We start from the raw sequence: 18,563 nt of genomic DNA, 5'->3' as shown, positions 1-18,563 counted from the left end.
ACGAGGTGGGGCCAGACTACGCGCCTCGGAAGAGGGGCGCAAGGAAACGGCTCTCTGACCAGGGAACTACAGTTCCCAGGAGGCGTTGCGCGGACGCCCGGGACGGGGCGCGCCGAGAGGCGGAGCCTGCGGGCGCACGGGCGCGGGGCGGTCGCCGTGCGGATGGCGGGGCAGGTGAAGGACCGCGAGGCCTTCCAGAGGCTCAGCTTCCTGTACCAGGTGAGCCCGGGTCGGGGGCGCATCGGGAAGGGTACCCGGTGCGGCCGGCCTGGAGTGACTGTTCCGCTCCTCAGGCCGCCCACTGCGTCCTCGCGCAGAACCCTGAGAACCAGGCGCTAGCGAGGTTTTACTGCCACACGGAGAGGACCATTGCGAAGCGGCTCGTCCTGCGGCGGTGAGCGGGCGCGGAGCTGGCGGCGGGCGGGACCGGGGAAAACTGGGGAGCGAGCGCGGGCACCCGACCACCTTCCTCCTCTGCCCCCAGGGACCCATCGGTGAAGAGGACCCTCTGTCGTGGCTGCTCTTCCCTCCTCATCCCGGGCCTGACATGCACCCAGCGCCAGAGACGTGAGTGTTCCTTGCGAGGGGGATGATTGCGGAGCGGGGAGTAGGGGGAGGTCCAGCGACCACTTCCTCGCTTTAGTCGGGTGTCAGGCGTGAGGTTTGTAGGAGCCCGCTTTCTCCAGCGCCAGATTCCGTTACTGCTCCCACCTGGACAAACTAAACTTTGGGCTTGACTTTTATTCCCAGCCTGGGCAGTGGAGAAGTAATAATAGATGAGTAATAATAGATGTTATTTGGCGTCATGGAGTACTTGATTGTCATTACCGTTCATTCAGTAATTATTAGTTTTCTGAGATGTGTCAAGTATTATGCTAGATTTATTATTTTCATTAAAATTGCAGTGTGCTGGGACAGACCAATGAAAACAGTTGAAATAAAGTAGAAAAATGAAGTGGAGTGGAGTGCCGAGCTACTTATGCCAGGGGTGGTAAAGTTCATGTTAAGCAAAGGGAGTGGGAGGTGGACATTCTAGGCATGTGAGAGGACTCCAAACAAGGGAACTTGGGGTGCTGCAAGGAAATGAAAGTTTAGGAGGCTGAAGTTTGAGGGAGGCAGACACAAGACATGAAGCTGAAGAAGGAAACTGAGGCCAGATCTTGAAGAGTCCTGTCATAGACTTTGAACTTTATATTAAAAGGTATGAAGAAATTGACGGAGTTTATGCAGGGGCCTGACACCATCAAATTTGCATTTAAAGGAGGGAAAATAGAAAAAGAATTACTGAAAACAGTGGAGGCAAAACTGGGTGCAGGAAGTATTTTCTCCTGCTAAATCTGGGCACCCTTTTTCTTTTTTCCCACATCTACCCCAGGCCGCAAGGGACAGCGCTGGACAGTACAGACCTGCCTAACATGCCAGCGCAGCCAACGATTCCTCAATGATCCCAGGCATCTGCTTTGGGGAGACCGGCCTGAAGCCCAGCTGGGAAACCAGGCAGGTGAGAGGTGGTAGAGAAAAATGGGGGCTATCCCAGGAGGTAGGGACACATAGGTGGGCTCTGGGTGGTGGGAGAGGTACCACAGTCAACTCTAATTCTGCTTGCTTGTCTACCCAGATCCCAAACCACCACAGCCCCTGCCAAGCACAGCTCACCCCATTCCGGCCCACCTTCCTGAGGAGAAAGTAGAGCCTCGGCCCCAATCCTCAGTGATGGATTCATCCTATCTGCCAAAGAAATAAAGTTTCACCTTGTTTAATTCTGTTCTGTGGGGATTTCAGGTCTTCATTTCATTTTCCTCTGTTTCTGTCCGTATTTCTCTGTCACTGTGTAACTTTTCCTTTGTCCTTACCTTCCTTGTACTCCCACCATGTGGGGATGTCCCGACCTCTGTCAGCCATGGGGCCCCACTAAGCAGCTCCCGTTTCCAGGACCCCAGGTGCAGTGCTTCCTCAGTGCAGTGCCACGTTTGGACTTCAGTTTCTAGAGCTATCTGCAAGGTCTCAAGCCTTTTTAGGAGATTGCATCTTTAGATAGTCTTACCGAGTGAAGGGCTGGACAGACTGCTGATGCCACTGCTCTGTTTTTAAGTGAGGGTACAGATATGGGGGTACGAGGGGAGACAGTTCAGATCATCCAGTCCCACTTTTCCAATCTGAGTTTTCTTCTTTTAGGTTCTAGTGGGTGAAATGGTGTAAACTAAGTCAGAGAAGCTCACAGAAGGACACTGGCAGATATTGTACAAGGCTGCACCATGGGTAAACTCTCAAGAGTATCTGAAGAATCCTTCAACAACCACAATTGTTTTCTTTGATACCCCTCAAGAGCCTACTCAAGGACAGAATTCCCAGACTGACCACTTTGCTAGCTTCCAGTTAGTCAGTTAACCCCACACATGTACAAACATAACTGACTATTCCCAGTATGCAATTTTCTTTCTTCCCTTTCTCTTATAAATTCTGTGTTGCAGTGATCTGTTGCTGCATAAAAATCACTTCATAATGCTGCTTCAAACAACGGTTCATTATTTCCTCTGATTTTGTGGATTAGGAATTCTGACAGAGCTGGGCTGGTTGGTTCTGCTCATGTGGTATCAGCTGAGCCCCCACTCAGCTGCGTTTAGCTGCTGGCTGGTCTGGAATGCCCAAGAAGGCTCACTTACATGTCTGGCACCTCATCGTTTCTCCATGTGGCCTTGCCACATAGCTAGCTTTGGCATCCTCACAGCAAGACTGTCAGGGTGGTTAGACTTCTTACATGGCTCTGACTTCCACAGAAATCATTCCAAGAGAGCAAGCCCCAATGTGTAAATGCTTATCAAGCCTCTACATCATGCTTGCTAATGTCCCTTTGGCCACAGCAAGCCACATGGCTAAGCTGCACAAACGTTCATTGGTTCTCTGGGGACCACCAGTGTAACAGCCTGTCACATCTTGTTTTTGTCTTTGGCCTTGATTTTTGTCTTTGTCCTGAATCCTTCACAGTTGACTAAATTATTTGCGTGAAAGATAACTACTGTACGAGTAACTAAATGAGTTACTCTTTGACAACTTAGCCTGGGCCAGCTATGGGAACCAATGGAAATGTGTAGCCTCAAAATATACCTCATGTGATCCTGGACCCTTTGTGTCCTCCACTCACCTTTCTTGGCTCCTCTGCTAAGACTCATTTCTGGTGATTGAGTTCTTTTGCACCTGTATGCTAAACCTGCATCTTGGTCAAGTTTGAGTGTGATTATAGTTGCACATAATTGAACATGTCCACAGTGGGACAGCAGTACTGAAACTGAGTTTTGATTTCATAGCTCCATCATTAAGGAATTCCTTTCGTATGGGATACCATGGGAATCAGGTCCCGTCGGAAGGCAGAAGAAACAAGAGTCTGGACTGTGGTTCACTTGTGAGTCTGTGTGGCTTGTTCATGCCTTTTATGTTTCCGTAAATATAGGTTCATCCAAATTTAAAGATCATAGCCCTCTTTCTCCTTCTGAAACTATCCTTTTTCATGTTTAGTTATTATGATGTAATAGTTGTCAGTATATGCAAAAATGGGTTTCTCGTATCCAAGAATGGGGAAAAAAAAACCCTAGTGTGTAAGAGTTTATTTTCTCAGTAATTTAGTAATTCAAAATCAGTGCCCTTTCAGTACCCTTTAAATAAAATTAAACAAAAGTGAGTGAAGAAACTTAGGTCATTGAACTGAATCAAGGAAAGAAGATCTTCCAGTTTCCACAGAAACCAAGACTCAATCATCCTCCAAACCTTAGGTGAGTTTAGCACTTTTCAAAACTGGTAAGAATCAATATCGTTGTCAGGAAGAAAGAGAGAGATACTGATTAATTGTATTGAGAGACTGTCCTAAATTCAAAATAAAATTTGAAAATTCGATTCCCAACAAAGGAAATAATGATTCTGGTTTTCTTTGCCTCACATATGTTTGTAAGTATCAAGTGAGGTAATGTTTTTTTTTTTTATGAGAAGGCACCTTGAAATTAGATATTATAGATTATTTTACTGGAGTATAAGTAATGATCATAATAATACTGAGAGTAATAATAAGTGGCAAAATATATTAGAAAAGACAGAGTTTGGTCATAAGGGAATCTGAGTTACTGTCCTTACAACAGGCATTTGTAAAATCAGGAAGTTTAACTATGTTCTTTTCCTATAGTTTCTTCCCACTCTGGAGACTAACAAAGTTAGGATATTTTGATAAATTCATTCAGAGATACTTTTTGAGCACCTACTCTGTAGCAGAGCATTGCTACAGGGTATTATCTGGGAGCGGGAGCTGTGCTGGCTAGGCCAGCATGAGTGGCACAGAGGGAGCAAGATGGAGAGTGGTAAATGTGGCCAGAGAGATCATAGGAGGCCAGGGGTCTTTAGACCATCATGAGGAATTTGATTTATTCAAGGGGGGGCCATTGGAAGTTTTTAGGAAGCAGTGACATGATGTGATGTAAAAGGATCACTCTGACTTTTTTAAGACTAGACTAGGAGAGCAATAGTGGAAGAAAGGAAACCAGTTAGGAGGCTCTTCTCATCACCTGGGTGAGAGATGATAGTGGCTTGGACTAGGATGTTAACAGTGAAAATGGAGAGATTTTCAGACTTTTTATATAGTTTAAAGGGATAACGCATAGATTTCCTGATGGACTACCAGTGAAATTTGAGGAAAAAGGTAGGATACACAGAGTTCCACAGAACTAAAGTTTAGGGGGTCTTGGTATACCCAACTAAACCCACTGCTGTTGAATCGATTCTGACTCGTAGCAACCCCAGAGGATTTCCAAGGCTGTAAATCTCTTAGGAAGCTGACTGCATCATATTTCTCCTGCAGAGCCACTGGTGGTTTTGAAACGCCAACCTTTTGGTTAGCAATCACTCACTTTAACCACTGAACCACCAGGGCTCCTTGAGGGTGTATTTTGAACAGAAAGAATATTTTATGACTTCCTATTTGACCAGAGTATTAAGAGAATCCAGTGAATCTCCAGTCTGATGTGGAGATTGGGGGTGGAAGCTGGGTTTTCAGTTCAATGCATTCAACCCCAGGGCTTGCAGAAATTATATACTAGTGGCTGTTAAATTGATTCTGACTCATGGCAACCCCACATGAGTCAGAGTAGAACTGTGGCCCGTAGTGTTTTCTGAGGCACCTCTGGGTGAAACCGAACCTCCAACCTTTTGTTTAGCAGTTGAGTGTGTTAACCATTTGCACCATCCAAGGTCTTCTGCAGAAATTATACTGTGAAATTATTTAGAATTCCAAAATTTTCTAAGGCTCTAAGAATTTTTTCTCTGTAATGATAATGGCATAAGGTTCTTAGCATGTATCCTGTCATTATAAATATAAAGACTCAGAGGTTATATGATATACCCAAGTTTACTGCAAAGCCAGAACTTGAACCCAAGCTTTCTCTAAGGAATATTCTTTCTGAGTTCACATTGGCTCAAAAGAATGTGAGACCCTCTAGAGAAGCAAAACCAGTGAAGTGTATAAATATATGTAGAGAGAGATTAATATCAAGGAGATGACTCACATGGTTGTAGAGGCTGAAATGTCCTAAGTCCGTGGATCAGGATAGCTGTAGCCACAGGAGCCTGGGAACCCAAGATTGGCAGGGCAGAGACCAGGGCTCTTGCTTACAGGGTGTGAAGATTGACAGATCCCAAGCTCAGCAGGCAAGACTGCAGCTAGGTCAAGTCCGAAGAACCAGAGGTCAGATGAACAGGAGCCAGATGCAGATCCCAGAATGAGCAAAAGCCCCTGAGCCTTGCCAGAATGTCTTATATTCGGATGCAGACCGCAAGCCCAAGGAAACTCCCTTTCAACTGACTGGCTACTCACAGCAGATCCCATCTGGGGGTGATCACATATCAAATCTCAACAGGAAAGTGATCACAACATATGACTACCAAAACACTGAGAATCACGGCCCAGCCAAGTTGACACGTGGTTTTTAGAGGCCGTAATGTCCCAAGTCCACCGGGCAAGAAAAAGGATTCTCCTGTTTCACATAGCCACAGGGGCTGGCAAACCCAAGATCAGCAGGCCAGAAAGCAGAGCTGTTACAGACTTCTGCTGATTGACGTAGCTGCAGGGGGTGGTGAATCCAAGATCGGCAGGCCAAAGTTCAGGGCTGTAGCAGGCTGTGAAGATTGACTAATCTCAAGATGGGCAATCAAACTGCTACCTCATGTCCCAAGAACCAGAGGTCAGATGAACAGGAGCCAGCTGCAGAATCTAGAACAAGCAAAAACCCTGGCAAGGCAAGTAGAAAGAAACTAGGCGGTGGAGGGCAGAGGGCAGAGCGATAAAGACTGATGGGACTGGTGAGCTGCCACAGGCCCCGCCACCGATGGTACCACAGCAGATCACGTCATCAGGTGATCACATCAAATTTCGACAGAGAAGTATCACATTATACAACTGCCAAAACCCTGAGACTCATAACCCAGCAAAGTTGACACACAATCTTAACCATCACAGTAGTCATGTTGGAATTGGGTTGCTGTAGTTTTCCATTGACTTTAGTCACATGACATGGTAATACTAAGAGACACCCTAAGAGATCTCCTGCATTCCAGACATACCCCTCATTACCTCCATTATGCAATATCAATCTGACTTCCTCTTAGTAATCAGTATCAATCACACCAGCCAGTATAGTAACTCCTTGCTTTGCCTGTTGATCCAGAAGCACAAGGAGCCCAAAATGGCCAAGTGGCATTCTCACCTTCTAGTTCAGTGGAATTAGTGATGCGTCACCAGGTGGGAACATTCCTCCATTTGGAACTAAGACCTCTAGACCTGCAGAGCATAAGGTCGCAGGGACAGGAAGCAAAAATCTTGCAAGTGGGTCACTAGAGGTAGTAGTGAATGCTGCCACTCCTATTTCCGTACCTTGATTCCTGGACCCATGGATCCTGTCTATGCAGGAAAGAGCACCATATAGTGCATGCTGGTTTAGAGTATATACAGCCTCCTGGAGAACATTGCTTCAGCCCTGCAAGGCATTGTCACCTAGCTGGTGCCATAATTGTGTCTTTAGAAGGCTCTTCCATTGTTCTATCAAGCCAGGTGCTTCAGGATGATGCAGAACGTGGTAAGACCACTGAATTCCATGAGCATGGGCCCATTGTCCCACTTCATTTGCTGTGAAGTGACCCCTCCCCCTTGATTCAAGGCAGTGCCGTGTGGGATACCATGACAGTGGATAAGGCATTCTCTAAGTCAACGGGCAGTAGTTTTGGCAGAAGAATTGCATGCATGGAAGGCAAGTCTGTGTCCAGAGTAAGTGTCTATTCCAGTAAGAACAAAATGCTGCTGTTTCAATGATGGAAGTGGTCCAATGTAATCAACTTGCCGCTGGGCTGCTGGCTGATCAACTTGAGGGATGGTGCCATATCAGGGACTCAATGTTAGTCTCTGCTGCTGGCGGATTGGGCACTCAGCAGAGTCTGTAGCCAAGTTGATCTTGGTGAGTGGAATTCCATGTTGCCAAGGCCATGCATAACCTCAATCCCTGCCACCATGGCCACTTTGTTCATAAGCCCATTGAGCAAAGATGGGAATAGCTGGGTAAGAGGATGCATGGTTTCCACATAATGCGTCATCCTGTCCACTTGGTTGTTGAAATCATCTTCTGCTGAGGTCACCCTTTGGTGAGTATTCACATGAAACACAAATAGCTTCATTTCTTTGGCTCATTCAGAGAGGCTTATCCACATACCTCCTCCACATACGTCCTTGTTTCCTATTTTCCAATCATGTTTCTTCCAAGTCCCTAACGATCCAGCCAAACCATTGGGCACAGTCCATGAATCAGTATACGGTTGCACATCCGGCCATTTCTTCTTCCAACAAAGTGAGAAGCCAGGTGCATTGCTTGATGTTCTGCCCATTGGAAGGATTTCCCTTCACGACTGTCCTTCAGGGAGGCCCCAGAAAGGGGCTGTAGAGTTGCTATTGTATACTTTTGAGTAGTGCCTGCATATCGCTCAGAACCATCTGTAAAACAGGCATAAGTTTCCTCTTAGTCGACTGATCATAAGGAACTCCCCATGGGGCCATAGGTGCAGACTGGGAGATGGAAGATAATGTGACAGAAGTGGAGACTATGGGCATTTAGGCCGCTTCCTCATGCAACATACTTGTGCCTTCAGATCCTGCTAGGGCCTGATCTCCATTTAATGATGGAGTGCTGCTGTGCATGTCCAACTTTATGACTCTGTTTCTGACAACACCCAGTTCATGATGGGCAGCTCAGGCCACTTGGTGACTTAGTGGCCCACAGTTAAGCATTCAGTCACTCCTAAGGCCCAGTAACAAGCCAAAAGCTGTTTCTCAAAAGGAGAGTAGTTATCTGCAGAGGATGGTAGGGCTTTGCTCTAAAATCCTCAGGGTCTCTGTTGTGATTCATGAATAAGGGCCTGCCAAAGACTCCAAACAGCATCTGTATCTGCCACTGACACTTCAAGCACCATTGGATCAGCAAGATCATATGACCCAGGTGACAGAGTGGCTTGCATGGCACCCTGAACCTGTTGCAGAGCTTTCTCTTATTCTGGGACTCACTCAAAGCTTGCAGCTTTTCAAGTCACTTGATAAATAGGCTGGAGTAGCACACACAAAAAGGAATATGTTCCCTTAAAATCCAAAGAGGCCCACTAGGTGTTGCGCTCCTTTTTAGTTGTGGGAGGAGCCAGATGCAATAATTTATCCTTCACTTTAGAAGGAATAGCTCAACATGCCACACACCACTGGATCTGTAGAAATTTCACTGAGATGAAATATTTTACCAATAAGTCCAATCATCTAAATATGTTACCAATAAATCCAGAGTCATTGCCACTGCTTCTTTACTAGGTCCAATCAGTATAACGTTATCAATATAATGGACCAGGGTGACATCTTGTGGCAGAGAAAGGCGATCAAGGTCGTCGTGGACTAAGTTATAACATCAGGCTGGAGAGTTGACGTAGCTCTGAGGTAAGCAACTGAAGGTGCATTGCTGGCCTTGCCAGCTGAAGGCAAACTGCTTCTGATGGTCCTTTGAAACAGGTGTGGAGAAAAAGACATTAGCCAGATTGATAGCTATATACCAGATACCGGGAGATGTATTAATTTGCTAAATCAATGAAACTACACCTGGAACAGCAGCTGCAATTGGAGTCACCACCTGGTTAAGTTTTAGAGAATCTACTGTGATTCTCCAAGATCCATCTGTATTTTGCACAGACTAATAGACAAGTTGAATGGGGATGTGGTGGGAATCATCACCCCTGCATCTTTCAAGTCATAGATGGCAGCAGTAATCTCTGCAATTCCTCCAGGAATGTGGTAGTGCTTTTGGTTTACTATTTTCCTAATTAGGGGCAATTCTAATGGCTTCCAATTGGCTTTTCATACCATAATAGCCCTTTCTACATTTTTCAGGGATCCAATGTGGGGGTTCTGCCAGTTGCTGAGTATATCTATTCCAATTATGCGTTCCTGAACTGGAGAAATCACTACAGGATGAGTTCGGGGGTACACTGGACCTTCTGCAAGACTGACATGAACTAAGACTCCATTAATAACCTGACCTCCATATCCCCCCAGTCTGACTGGTGGGCCCAGTGACATTTTGGGTCTCCCAGAATTAGTGTCAGGTCAGGCCCAGTATCCAGTAATCCCTGAAAAATCTGATTATTTCCTTTTCCCCAGTGAATAGTCACTCTTATAAAAGGCCATAGATCCGTTTGGGGAAGGCTGTGAGAAAGATTAACAGTATAAATTTTTGGCAGTGTAGTGGGCTTCTTCCTCAAGAGGGCATGGCCTCCCCTTCATTCAGGGGGTTTTGGGTCTTTAAACTCGTTCAAGTCTGGGACTGTGACTTTCTGTTCTGGCAATTTGAGTAAGACTCCTATTCAGTTGACCTAGAATTTAACCACTTGTACAGATCAAGTAAATATTTAGTAGATTTCCTATCTATTTTGCTCCTAGGGACACCATGACTAAATAGCCAATGCCATAAGTTTATATGAGTCTGACGAATCTGATTACTGCTTTAATTCTGTCCATTATGCTAACCACACCTACCTTGGCTTTTTCAATTGAGTGCAGCCTCTTGGCCTCTTTACTAGGGGGTCCTATTAGTCCCATTGTAGTTAGGAGTCTTAATTCAGTTAGGGCAGTTCCCACTGTCAAATCTGGCTTACATAAAGTAGCAATCACAGCAGTCTTCAAGATTCTGGGGCTCCCTTCACAAATTTGTTCTTCACAGTTACGGTAAAATGTTTATCCTCTGAGCACTCCATGTGTGGGACTGTAGGCCTAACCTGATAAATCCACTCTAGCATGCCAATTTCCCTAAGCCCTTGCCTAACTTCTTTTACAGCATACCAAGGCAGGTCTAGTACTTCAGCTTGATTTAGCATAGGCCATTGCATAATCCATGCCTCGGCAACCTAGCCAGGTAAACTATGAGATCCTTTCCTAACTTCTAGAGCTGAAACCTTGAATAAAGAATCTGCACTTAGCGAACCCATGTCAATAAACTCAGACTGATTCATCTTTATCTTCTTTGCACCGTTATCCCACACCCTTAATAGTCATTCCCATACATAGTCCCCAGGTTTCTGTACATATTAGAAAAGTCAAGCTGTTCTTTTGGAGTGTAGCATACCTCCTCCTGGGTCATAATTTGTACTTCACCTTTTGGGGCTTGCTGGGATTTAAGTATAGGTATAGGTCTTTCTAGAAGACAAAATTGGGACTGGAGTAATGTTTTGAGACCATTCAGCATTACCTTGTAAAGCATCTGCCTCAGGCAATGTCCTAGGCAATGACTCAGACAAAGGTACTTAATGTGCAGCTAGGTTAAGCTCATTAGATGGGAGTGGAGGGCCTAATGATTTTACTGGGAGGGTGGTTTAGCAGACTAACATGGCATAATCTCTTCAGATGGAAATGAGAGGGCTGGTTCTGTTTGCAGGAGTGATTCAATGAAATTTAGGGTCTTAGTGTCTCTAGCTTCCTGATTATCTGCCTATATGTCCCCACCCCAAGTTTTGGCATTCCATTTCTTCCCAATCAGTGCCCTCACTTTAACTTCAGACACCTCTTGAGTTTTCCAATTGAGTTGGCATTGTAATTCAGCCACTCTTACAATAAGACTCTGGGTTTCATTTTCAGCAATATCAGCTCTGTACAAGAAACAAGGTTTTTTCCCAAGGCACAAGTGGAAACTTTGAGGTCGTCTGTGTGGCACTTGAGCTTTGACTCTGAAGCCCCGAGCTCATCTCTTTCTTTCATCAGTTTGTCTAGTGAAAGTAGGACCAACAACCAGCTTCCTTATACTTCTAATTCCGACAAAATTGTAGAAAAGTATTACACATGCAGCCACCCAGATTCTCATCTTTTAGCAATAGCTGACTCAGTGTTATTTTGCATATTTGTATTGTTACTTCATGGCATGGATTAGCAATGCCCACTTTACTACAAGAGGCAGGATCATCAACATCTTTAAGACTAACTAGGCTTGAGAACCAATTTAGAAAACTCATCCTTACAATTTTGTTTCTCTAGAACCACTCTTAGGCTGGGTTCTCTAGAGAAGCAAAACCAGTAAAGCATGTAAATATATATAGATTTATATCAAGGACATGGCTTGCATGGTTGTAGAGGCTGAAATGTTCCAAGTCCATGAGTCAGGATAGAGGCTTCTCCTGATTCACATAGCCACGGGGGCTGGTGAATTCAAGATCTGTAGGTTAGAGAGCAGGGCTCTCACTGACAAACTGTGAAGATGGACCGATCCCAAGAACAGCAGGCAAGACAGCAGGTAAACTGCTAGTTCAAGTTCCAAGAACCAGAGGTCAGATAAATAAGAGCCAGCTGCAGGATTCAGAGCAAGCAAAAGCCCACAAGCCTTGCTGAATATTCACTTATATTTGATGCAAGCCACAGGCCTAAGAAAACTCCCTTTCAGCTGATTGGCTACTCACAGCAGATCCCATCATGGAGGTGGTCACATTGTATCAAATCTCATCATGGAAGTGATCACATCACAGGACTGCCAAACTACATCATAACTACCAAACCACTGAGAATCATGGCCCAGCCAAGTTGACACACAGCCTTAACTATCACACTCTTCTATATCTAAATACATACCACATTATTGAGGTGATCAATATTATTAACCTGTTCTTGGTATTTCCTTTCTCCATTCTCAGGCAATCATAAATGCTTATATTGGGTGTTTTCGTCTCATCGTAGCTTTTTTTTAATGAGACTATTCTATTCATTGTGCCCTGCTATTTGCTATGTTTTATTTATTAAAAAATCATATATATCCTGCCAGTTTCATAGAAAAATTTTTAATATTGCTTTATAGTACAATTGCAACTACTCCCCTAGTAATAAATATTTAAGTTATTTCCATTATTTTCCTCTACAGTTAACACCCATTGCATATCTTTACACATGTATCCTTATGCGAACTTCCCAGAGACTTCCATTTCCACATGGCAGTAGACCTTGCTAGTTGAACTGATGATCTTACTGATTAGCTAAACTGACAATCCCATTGCTGCTGTGAATGATTTTTAAAGTCTTAGCTACACTTGGAACTCAGATTCTACAGGTCCAGCCACACTTAATATTTTCCTTATCTCTGAGTTTTTCTGCCTCTAAGCTTCTCTATCCCTGAAATCACCCCATACTTCAGCCCAAGAAGTGTTCTTGTCTTATAGTCCTCGTTCTACCACTAGCTAGCTATGTTACCTGGAGAGGATAAGTAAGGGACTTCTTTGTGCACCACACACAAATCTCTAGCTTAGGCAGGTTCAGTTGAAACATGCTTGTCGTTAGTTTTTCCAGCCACTGTGCACACCATCAGAGCTTTCTTCATGTCTCAGCCCTAGTCAAAGTCTTAAATGCTGCTGCTCAGGTAGGGTAAATTCCAAGCCTTTCAACCTGGGCTCCTCACATCGTACAACAACAACAAATGTTTCATATACATAGTGCTTCTGCCAGGCCAGTCCAGGCTTGTCTCCTCACCATCCTCTGCTCATACCATAATTCTCACTGTTTCTGCATCTGTGCTCATTCTGACCCTCTTATCAATTCTGAGTAGTCAGTGGTGACCTCTGGTTTCAAACATAATGGCCTTTCCTCCATCTTCATTCTCCTCAAACTCTCTATGCCATTCTAAACAGTACAATCCTCCTTCTTCAAGTGCCTACTTTGACCTGAATGATATTGCACTCCAGCCTCTAGAGTCCAGATTCATGACAAATCCCATGAAGAGTCTTGTATAAATACTGGGTCCCTCCCAGACATAATCAATCAAATCTCTGAAAGTAGAGAACTGAGATCTTTTCAAAACTCATAGAGGAACATGAAGCACCTAGTCAATGGATCTGGGTTTACTGTCCACCATACCACTGAAGTATTGCTAATTTCTGGTTCCCTCATTCCTTCTTGTCCTCGGTTGGTTAACCTTTGAGTTATCTTTCTCCTCTCCCTCTCCTACTATGACAAGCCAGACTCCACATTTTGTCAGCTTCCCATCCCTTTCTCTAAATTCCCAACCCCACTGGTCCTCCCACCCATTACAGACCTTTTATCACTTCCTCCAAGTGATAAAGAAGCTTGAGTATTTATTCTCCTCCTTTCCACTTCCTTCCATCTCTTTCAAACTTTGACCTTTATATATACATTTGTTTGACACTTGTTGACAGCCTACTAATTGGAGCAACTACATTAGGTGCCATGCATTTTATCTCTTAAAGCACTGCCTTCCATGTCCTTATCTAAATTTAAAAAAAAAGTCTAGCTTGGGGTACCCAGACCCAGTTTGGGGTATACGTGATAAAATAAAGTTTTTAAATTCTGACATAAAGGTAATCTACAACACTGTCCCAGTCTTTCTTGCAGTGCAGTCAGTTAATTTCTAAGATCTGAAGATACAGTCAATCTGATTTTTTTCCATATTTTTTACCTGGAGGGAAAAAGGGCTCTTGGAAGATCAGAGGATCTTTATTTCAGGAGCTCACAACTCTAACCTTGGGAAATTTATTTAACATTTTTGGGCCTTGATTTTTTATTGAAAAAAGGAAGATAATAAATTCTTTTCTGACAGCCTTACAGGGTTGTGGTAAGGTCAAATGAGTTAATGTATGTGAAACCATCATGGAAATTACGTATATCGAATATTTGTTGTTGTTAGGTGCCAGTGAGCTGATTCCAACTCATAGCGGCCCCATGTGACAGAGTAGAATTGTCCCATAGGGTTTTCTATGCTGTAATATTTACAGAAACAGATCACCAGGTCTTTCTCCCATGCAGTAACTGAGAGGGTTCTAGCTGACAGGTGGGTTCAAACTGCAGGGTGGGTTTGAACTGTGGATGTTTAGGCAAACAGCCAAGCACTTAACTGTTGTGCCACCTGGGCTTCTTTTATATCAAATTTGTTGTTGTTGTGTGCCATTGAGTCAATTTCAACTCATAGCAACCCTATGTGACAGAATGTAAACTGGACCAATAAGCAACATCATGATAAATGGAGAAAATATTGAAGTTGTCGAGGTTTTCATTTTATTTGGATCCTCAAGCAAGCCCATGGAAGCAGCAGTCAAAAAAATTAAACGACCCATTGCATTGGGCAAATCTGCTGTAAAAGATCTCTTTAAAGTGTTAAAAACCAAAGATACCACTTTAATGACTGAGATGTGACTGACCCAAGCCAGGGTGTTTTCAGTCACCTCCTATGCATGTGAAAGCTGGACAATGAATAAGAAAGACTGAAGAAGAATTGATGCCTTTGAATTATGGTATTGGCAAAGAATATTGAATATACTGTGGACTGCCAGAAGAATGAACAAATTTGTCTTGGAAGAAGTACAGCCAGAGCAAAGACTTCAAAGCAAAGACTTTGAAGCAAAGACTTAGTCTCACCTATTTGGACATGTTATCAGGAGGGACCAATCCTGGAGAAGGACACCATGCTTGGTAAAGTAGAGGGTCAATGAGAAAGATGAAGACTTTCAACGAGGTGGATTGACACAGTAGCTGCCACAACGGGCTCAGGAATAACAACGATTGTGAGGATGGCGCAGGACCTGTCAGTGTATCGTTCTGTTGTACATAGGTGTCCTGGATTGAATTGTGTCCCCAAAAAATATGTGTATCAATTTGGCTAGGCCATGATTCCCAGTATTGTGTGATTGTCCACCATTTTGTCATCTGATGTGATTTTCCTATGTGTTGTAAATCCTGCCTCTATGATGTTCATGAGGAGGGATAGGTGGCAGTTATGTTAAAGAGCCAGGACTCAATCTACATGATCGGATTGTGTCTTGAGCCAATTCTTTTGAAATATAAAAGAGAGAAGCAAGCAGAGAGACAGAGACAGGGGGAACTTATACTACCAAAAAAACAGCGCTGGGAGCAGCGCATGTCCTTTGGACCTGGGATTCCTTTAAGGAGAAACTCCTAGTCCAGGGGAATATTGATGACAAGGGCCTTCCTTTCTCCAGAGCCAACAGAGAAAGCCTTCTCCTGGAGCTGATACCCTGAATTTGGACTTCTAGCCTACTAGACTGTGAGAGGATACATCTCTGTTATACCCATCCGCTTGTGGTATTTCTGTTAGAACAGCGCTAGATAACTAAGACAATAGGGTAGCTATGAGTTGGAACCAACTCAATGGCAAGTAACAACAATAACAACAGTGGAGTTATTATTTCTATAAATAGAAATAATTTGAGGCTAAAAAAGGGTAGGGTTGTACACTGCAAAATACTAGTGCTGTATGCTTGAGTTACTTGCCCCCTCATTTCATCTAAAAATTAAAATATTTGACTATGATGAGTTCGAAGAGTCCCTCCAGCTGTAAAATTGAGCCTACCCAGGTGTAGCCACCCAGATTTTCCGGCAGGTGCGAAAAGTTAGCCAGCATTTCTTTCAAATGCTAAATTTTGGCCTAGCCATCTAGGAATGACTTTATAACTAGTCTTCCTTACAAGTAATTTCAGACTACCAATTATAAACTACTCTGCAAAAGAATTTAGCAAATCAAACTTGTGCTTACCACATCTCTTTAAAACATAGTGCATGGATATAACATTCCCAGGGACCTGTACGCAATTAAGCTATGTCCAATCCTTTTCCCAACATTATAGTTGATTTTGTAAAACTTCCAGGTGAAACTTTTCATGAGCTGGTTGGTTTCTTCTCTGCTCACAGGGTTATTCCTGCAGACTGGGAGGATCATGGTGGCCCGTGGTCTAGTCTTGCTGGGAATTTTAGAGAAATACTTTGGGAATTGTGTTCTACATAAGGCGTTTGACTAATAAAAACTTTAGTTTGTATTTAGTTTTGGCTATACCCATTAGCCAAAAGCAAAGGTTTCTTTAACTGCCTTGCACTTGTTGTAGTCTCTTCCTGCTGCTGAAGTGTCCGCTTTACCCTTGCTTCTCAGGCCTGAGTTTGCTGAAATCTCAACCTCAACCAGATAAAGTTTGTATTGAAATCATTCTTTTTCCAAGACACCAGGCAAAAGTGTCCCAGAATTCAAGAGAATTGTCTCAGACCAAGGCAATAACATTCTGGAATCAAAGGAAACCTGTGAATAAGATACCGGGAAATTCTATAAAATTTCTTCTGGACTGTGACTAGAGTATTTTCATATTGTCAACAAATCTTAGAAAATAAGTGCTGATCCATCAGGTTTTTAGAGATTCTGTGTGGAAACCTGTGTAAATGAAAATTCCTTGTTATTATATGGAAAGTAACAAGGACAACAACCATAGTAATAATGCCTGCATTTAAAAGGCACTTGCTACATTTCAGGCATGGGGTTAAGTACCTACATGGGTTATTTTGTTCAGTATTTACCACAGTCATATAAGAAGGCCAATATTATTATTTACAATGAACAAATGAAGTCTAGAAAATGTAATAACTTGGGCAAGGAAAATTAGGTTAAGAGAGGCTAAAAACTTGCCTGAGATCACGCAGCAGCTGTGCAGTGCTTGAGATTGTGATAAATGACTATGTTTAAAATCATAATTCCATGTCCATTTGGGATTATCTAAAACTTTCCTCCCTGGGATCCCATTGAATTCATCTGAGATTCAATCCCTAATATCCATGTTACTTGGATTTCTCCATGGTTCTGAAAGACAAAAAACGTCAGGTTCCACCTACTCTATGAATGACCTTCTTATTGCAGAAAACTGCCCAGTAATGAAAACTCTACGGTTAAATTTGAGATTTGAGGATCTGAATTACTGAGCAGTTAAGCAATTATTTTGAAAGGTAACATACAGAAAGACTCTCAAAGTGACCCCTTTATATGCCCTACACTAAAATGTACAGAACAGTAATAACAAGAAAAGACCACATACTGAGTGAGAAGTTTATTTTGGAAAATTTTTATCAGAATGTAAAGAAATCTGTATCTTTAGCATTATGGTGGGGAAAAGGGAGAGTTTAGATTTCGGTTAACTCTGTTTTGCCCCTCCCAAACTATATATTATCTTTTTTACCTCACCAGACGTCTTTATTTTTCCAGAACAGTATTCATTTAAATTTTCCCATATATCTGCACTTTTAAAATTTATTCTTTCTTTCATCTCATACATTCTGGCGTCTTTCCTTCACCTAAAGTACATTATTTAGAACTTGCATTAGTAATGGCCTATTCGTATCAAATTGTCTTTTTTTTCTGGAAAAATCCATTGAGATTTTAATTTTATTCATTTTATTTTCATTTATAAAAGTTGTATCTTGTTACTTTCATATTTTCTTGGACATTCTTTACAGTTTTATTATTACCTGAACACATTTTAAACCTTGTTTTTAATGATAGTTAAATGAATAATTTCTTTTATAAGAATCAGGACACAGCTGGTTCCTATGAGGCAGAGGTTAATGATGTCCCAAATGTCCAGCCTTTCCAAACTGCTTTACCACTCTATCATCTCTAACATCAACTACGCCCCCTCTCCTCAGTACTCTCCCTCCCATTTTTGGGTTCTGTAATTCACTGCAACATCTCACAGAACTCACGAACTATATCAAGGAAATGGCTCATACGGTTGTGGAGGCTAGCAAGTCCCAAATCTGTGAGTCAGGTGTAGGCTTCTCCCGACCCTTGTGGCTGCGGGGGTGGTGAACCCAAATCAGCAGGTCAGACTACAGGCTGCTGGCTCCCAAGGCTGCAGAAGCTGGTGAATCAGGTCAGGTGATAGGCCGCCAGCCCACCTGGCTGAGGAGGCCTGTGAATCCCAGAATCGGCAGGTAAGACAGCTGGCCTCTGGCTCAAGTCCCAAGAACCAGAGGTTAGACAATCACAAATCAGACGCAGGATCCAGATGGAGAGACAGAGAGAAAGCCCTACTAGGGATCCACATATATACCTGGGATGCAGGCAACACCCCAGGGAAAGGGGTAACTTGAGTAAGGGTGGGTCTTGATTCACCTTCCTGCAAGCCTGTGACTCAGGACACCCCACACCAACCCTGCCTCATTAACATGTAGAGGTTAGGATTTCTAAAACATAAAA

At 43.3% G+C, this 18,563-nt stretch overlaps 1 protein-coding gene and 1 pseudogene across 1 annotated transcript; both read left to right on the top strand.

Moving 5' to 3' along the window:
* LOC135232802 (patr class I histocompatibility antigen, B-2 alpha chain-like) overlaps window positions 1-18,563 on the top strand; it is a 53,681-nt pseudogene that overhangs the window by 22,699 nt on the left and 12,419 nt on the right.
* LOC100669527 (ribonuclease P protein subunit p21-like) lies at window positions 144-2,155 on the top strand. Its single transcript, XM_003422193.4, has 5 exons — window positions 144-219; window positions 294-394; window positions 485-567; window positions 1,376-1,501; window positions 1,619-2,155. The coding sequence occupies exons 1-5, from the start codon at window positions 163-165 to the stop codon at window positions 1,741-1,743; spliced, it is 492 nt and encodes a 163-aa protein (XP_003422241.2). The 5' UTR covers window positions 144-162; the 3' UTR covers window positions 1,744-2,155.

Source organism: Loxodonta africana, chromosome 1 (genome assembly GCF_030014295.1).
Source record: "Loxodonta africana isolate mLoxAfr1 chromosome 1, mLoxAfr1.hap2, whole genome shotgun sequence".
Classification (NCBI taxonomy): Eukaryota; Metazoa; Chordata; class Mammalia; order Proboscidea; family Elephantidae; genus Loxodonta; species Loxodonta africana.
This window is presented reverse-complemented; position numbering and strand designations above follow the sequence as displayed.

Coding starts and splice junctions, on each gene's coding strand:
- LOC100669527 (XM_003422193.4), top strand. CDS start 163: ATGGCGGGGCAGGTGAAGGACCGCGAGGCCTTCCAGAGGCTCAGCTTC. Junction 568..1,375: donor ATGCACCCAGCGCCAGAGAC/GTGAGTGTTCCT, acceptor CATCTACCCCAG/GCCGCAAGGGACAGCGCTGG. Junction 1,502..1,618: donor CCAGCTGGGAAACCAGGCAG/GTGAGAGGTGGT, acceptor TTGTCTACCCAG/ATCCCAAACCACCACAGCCC.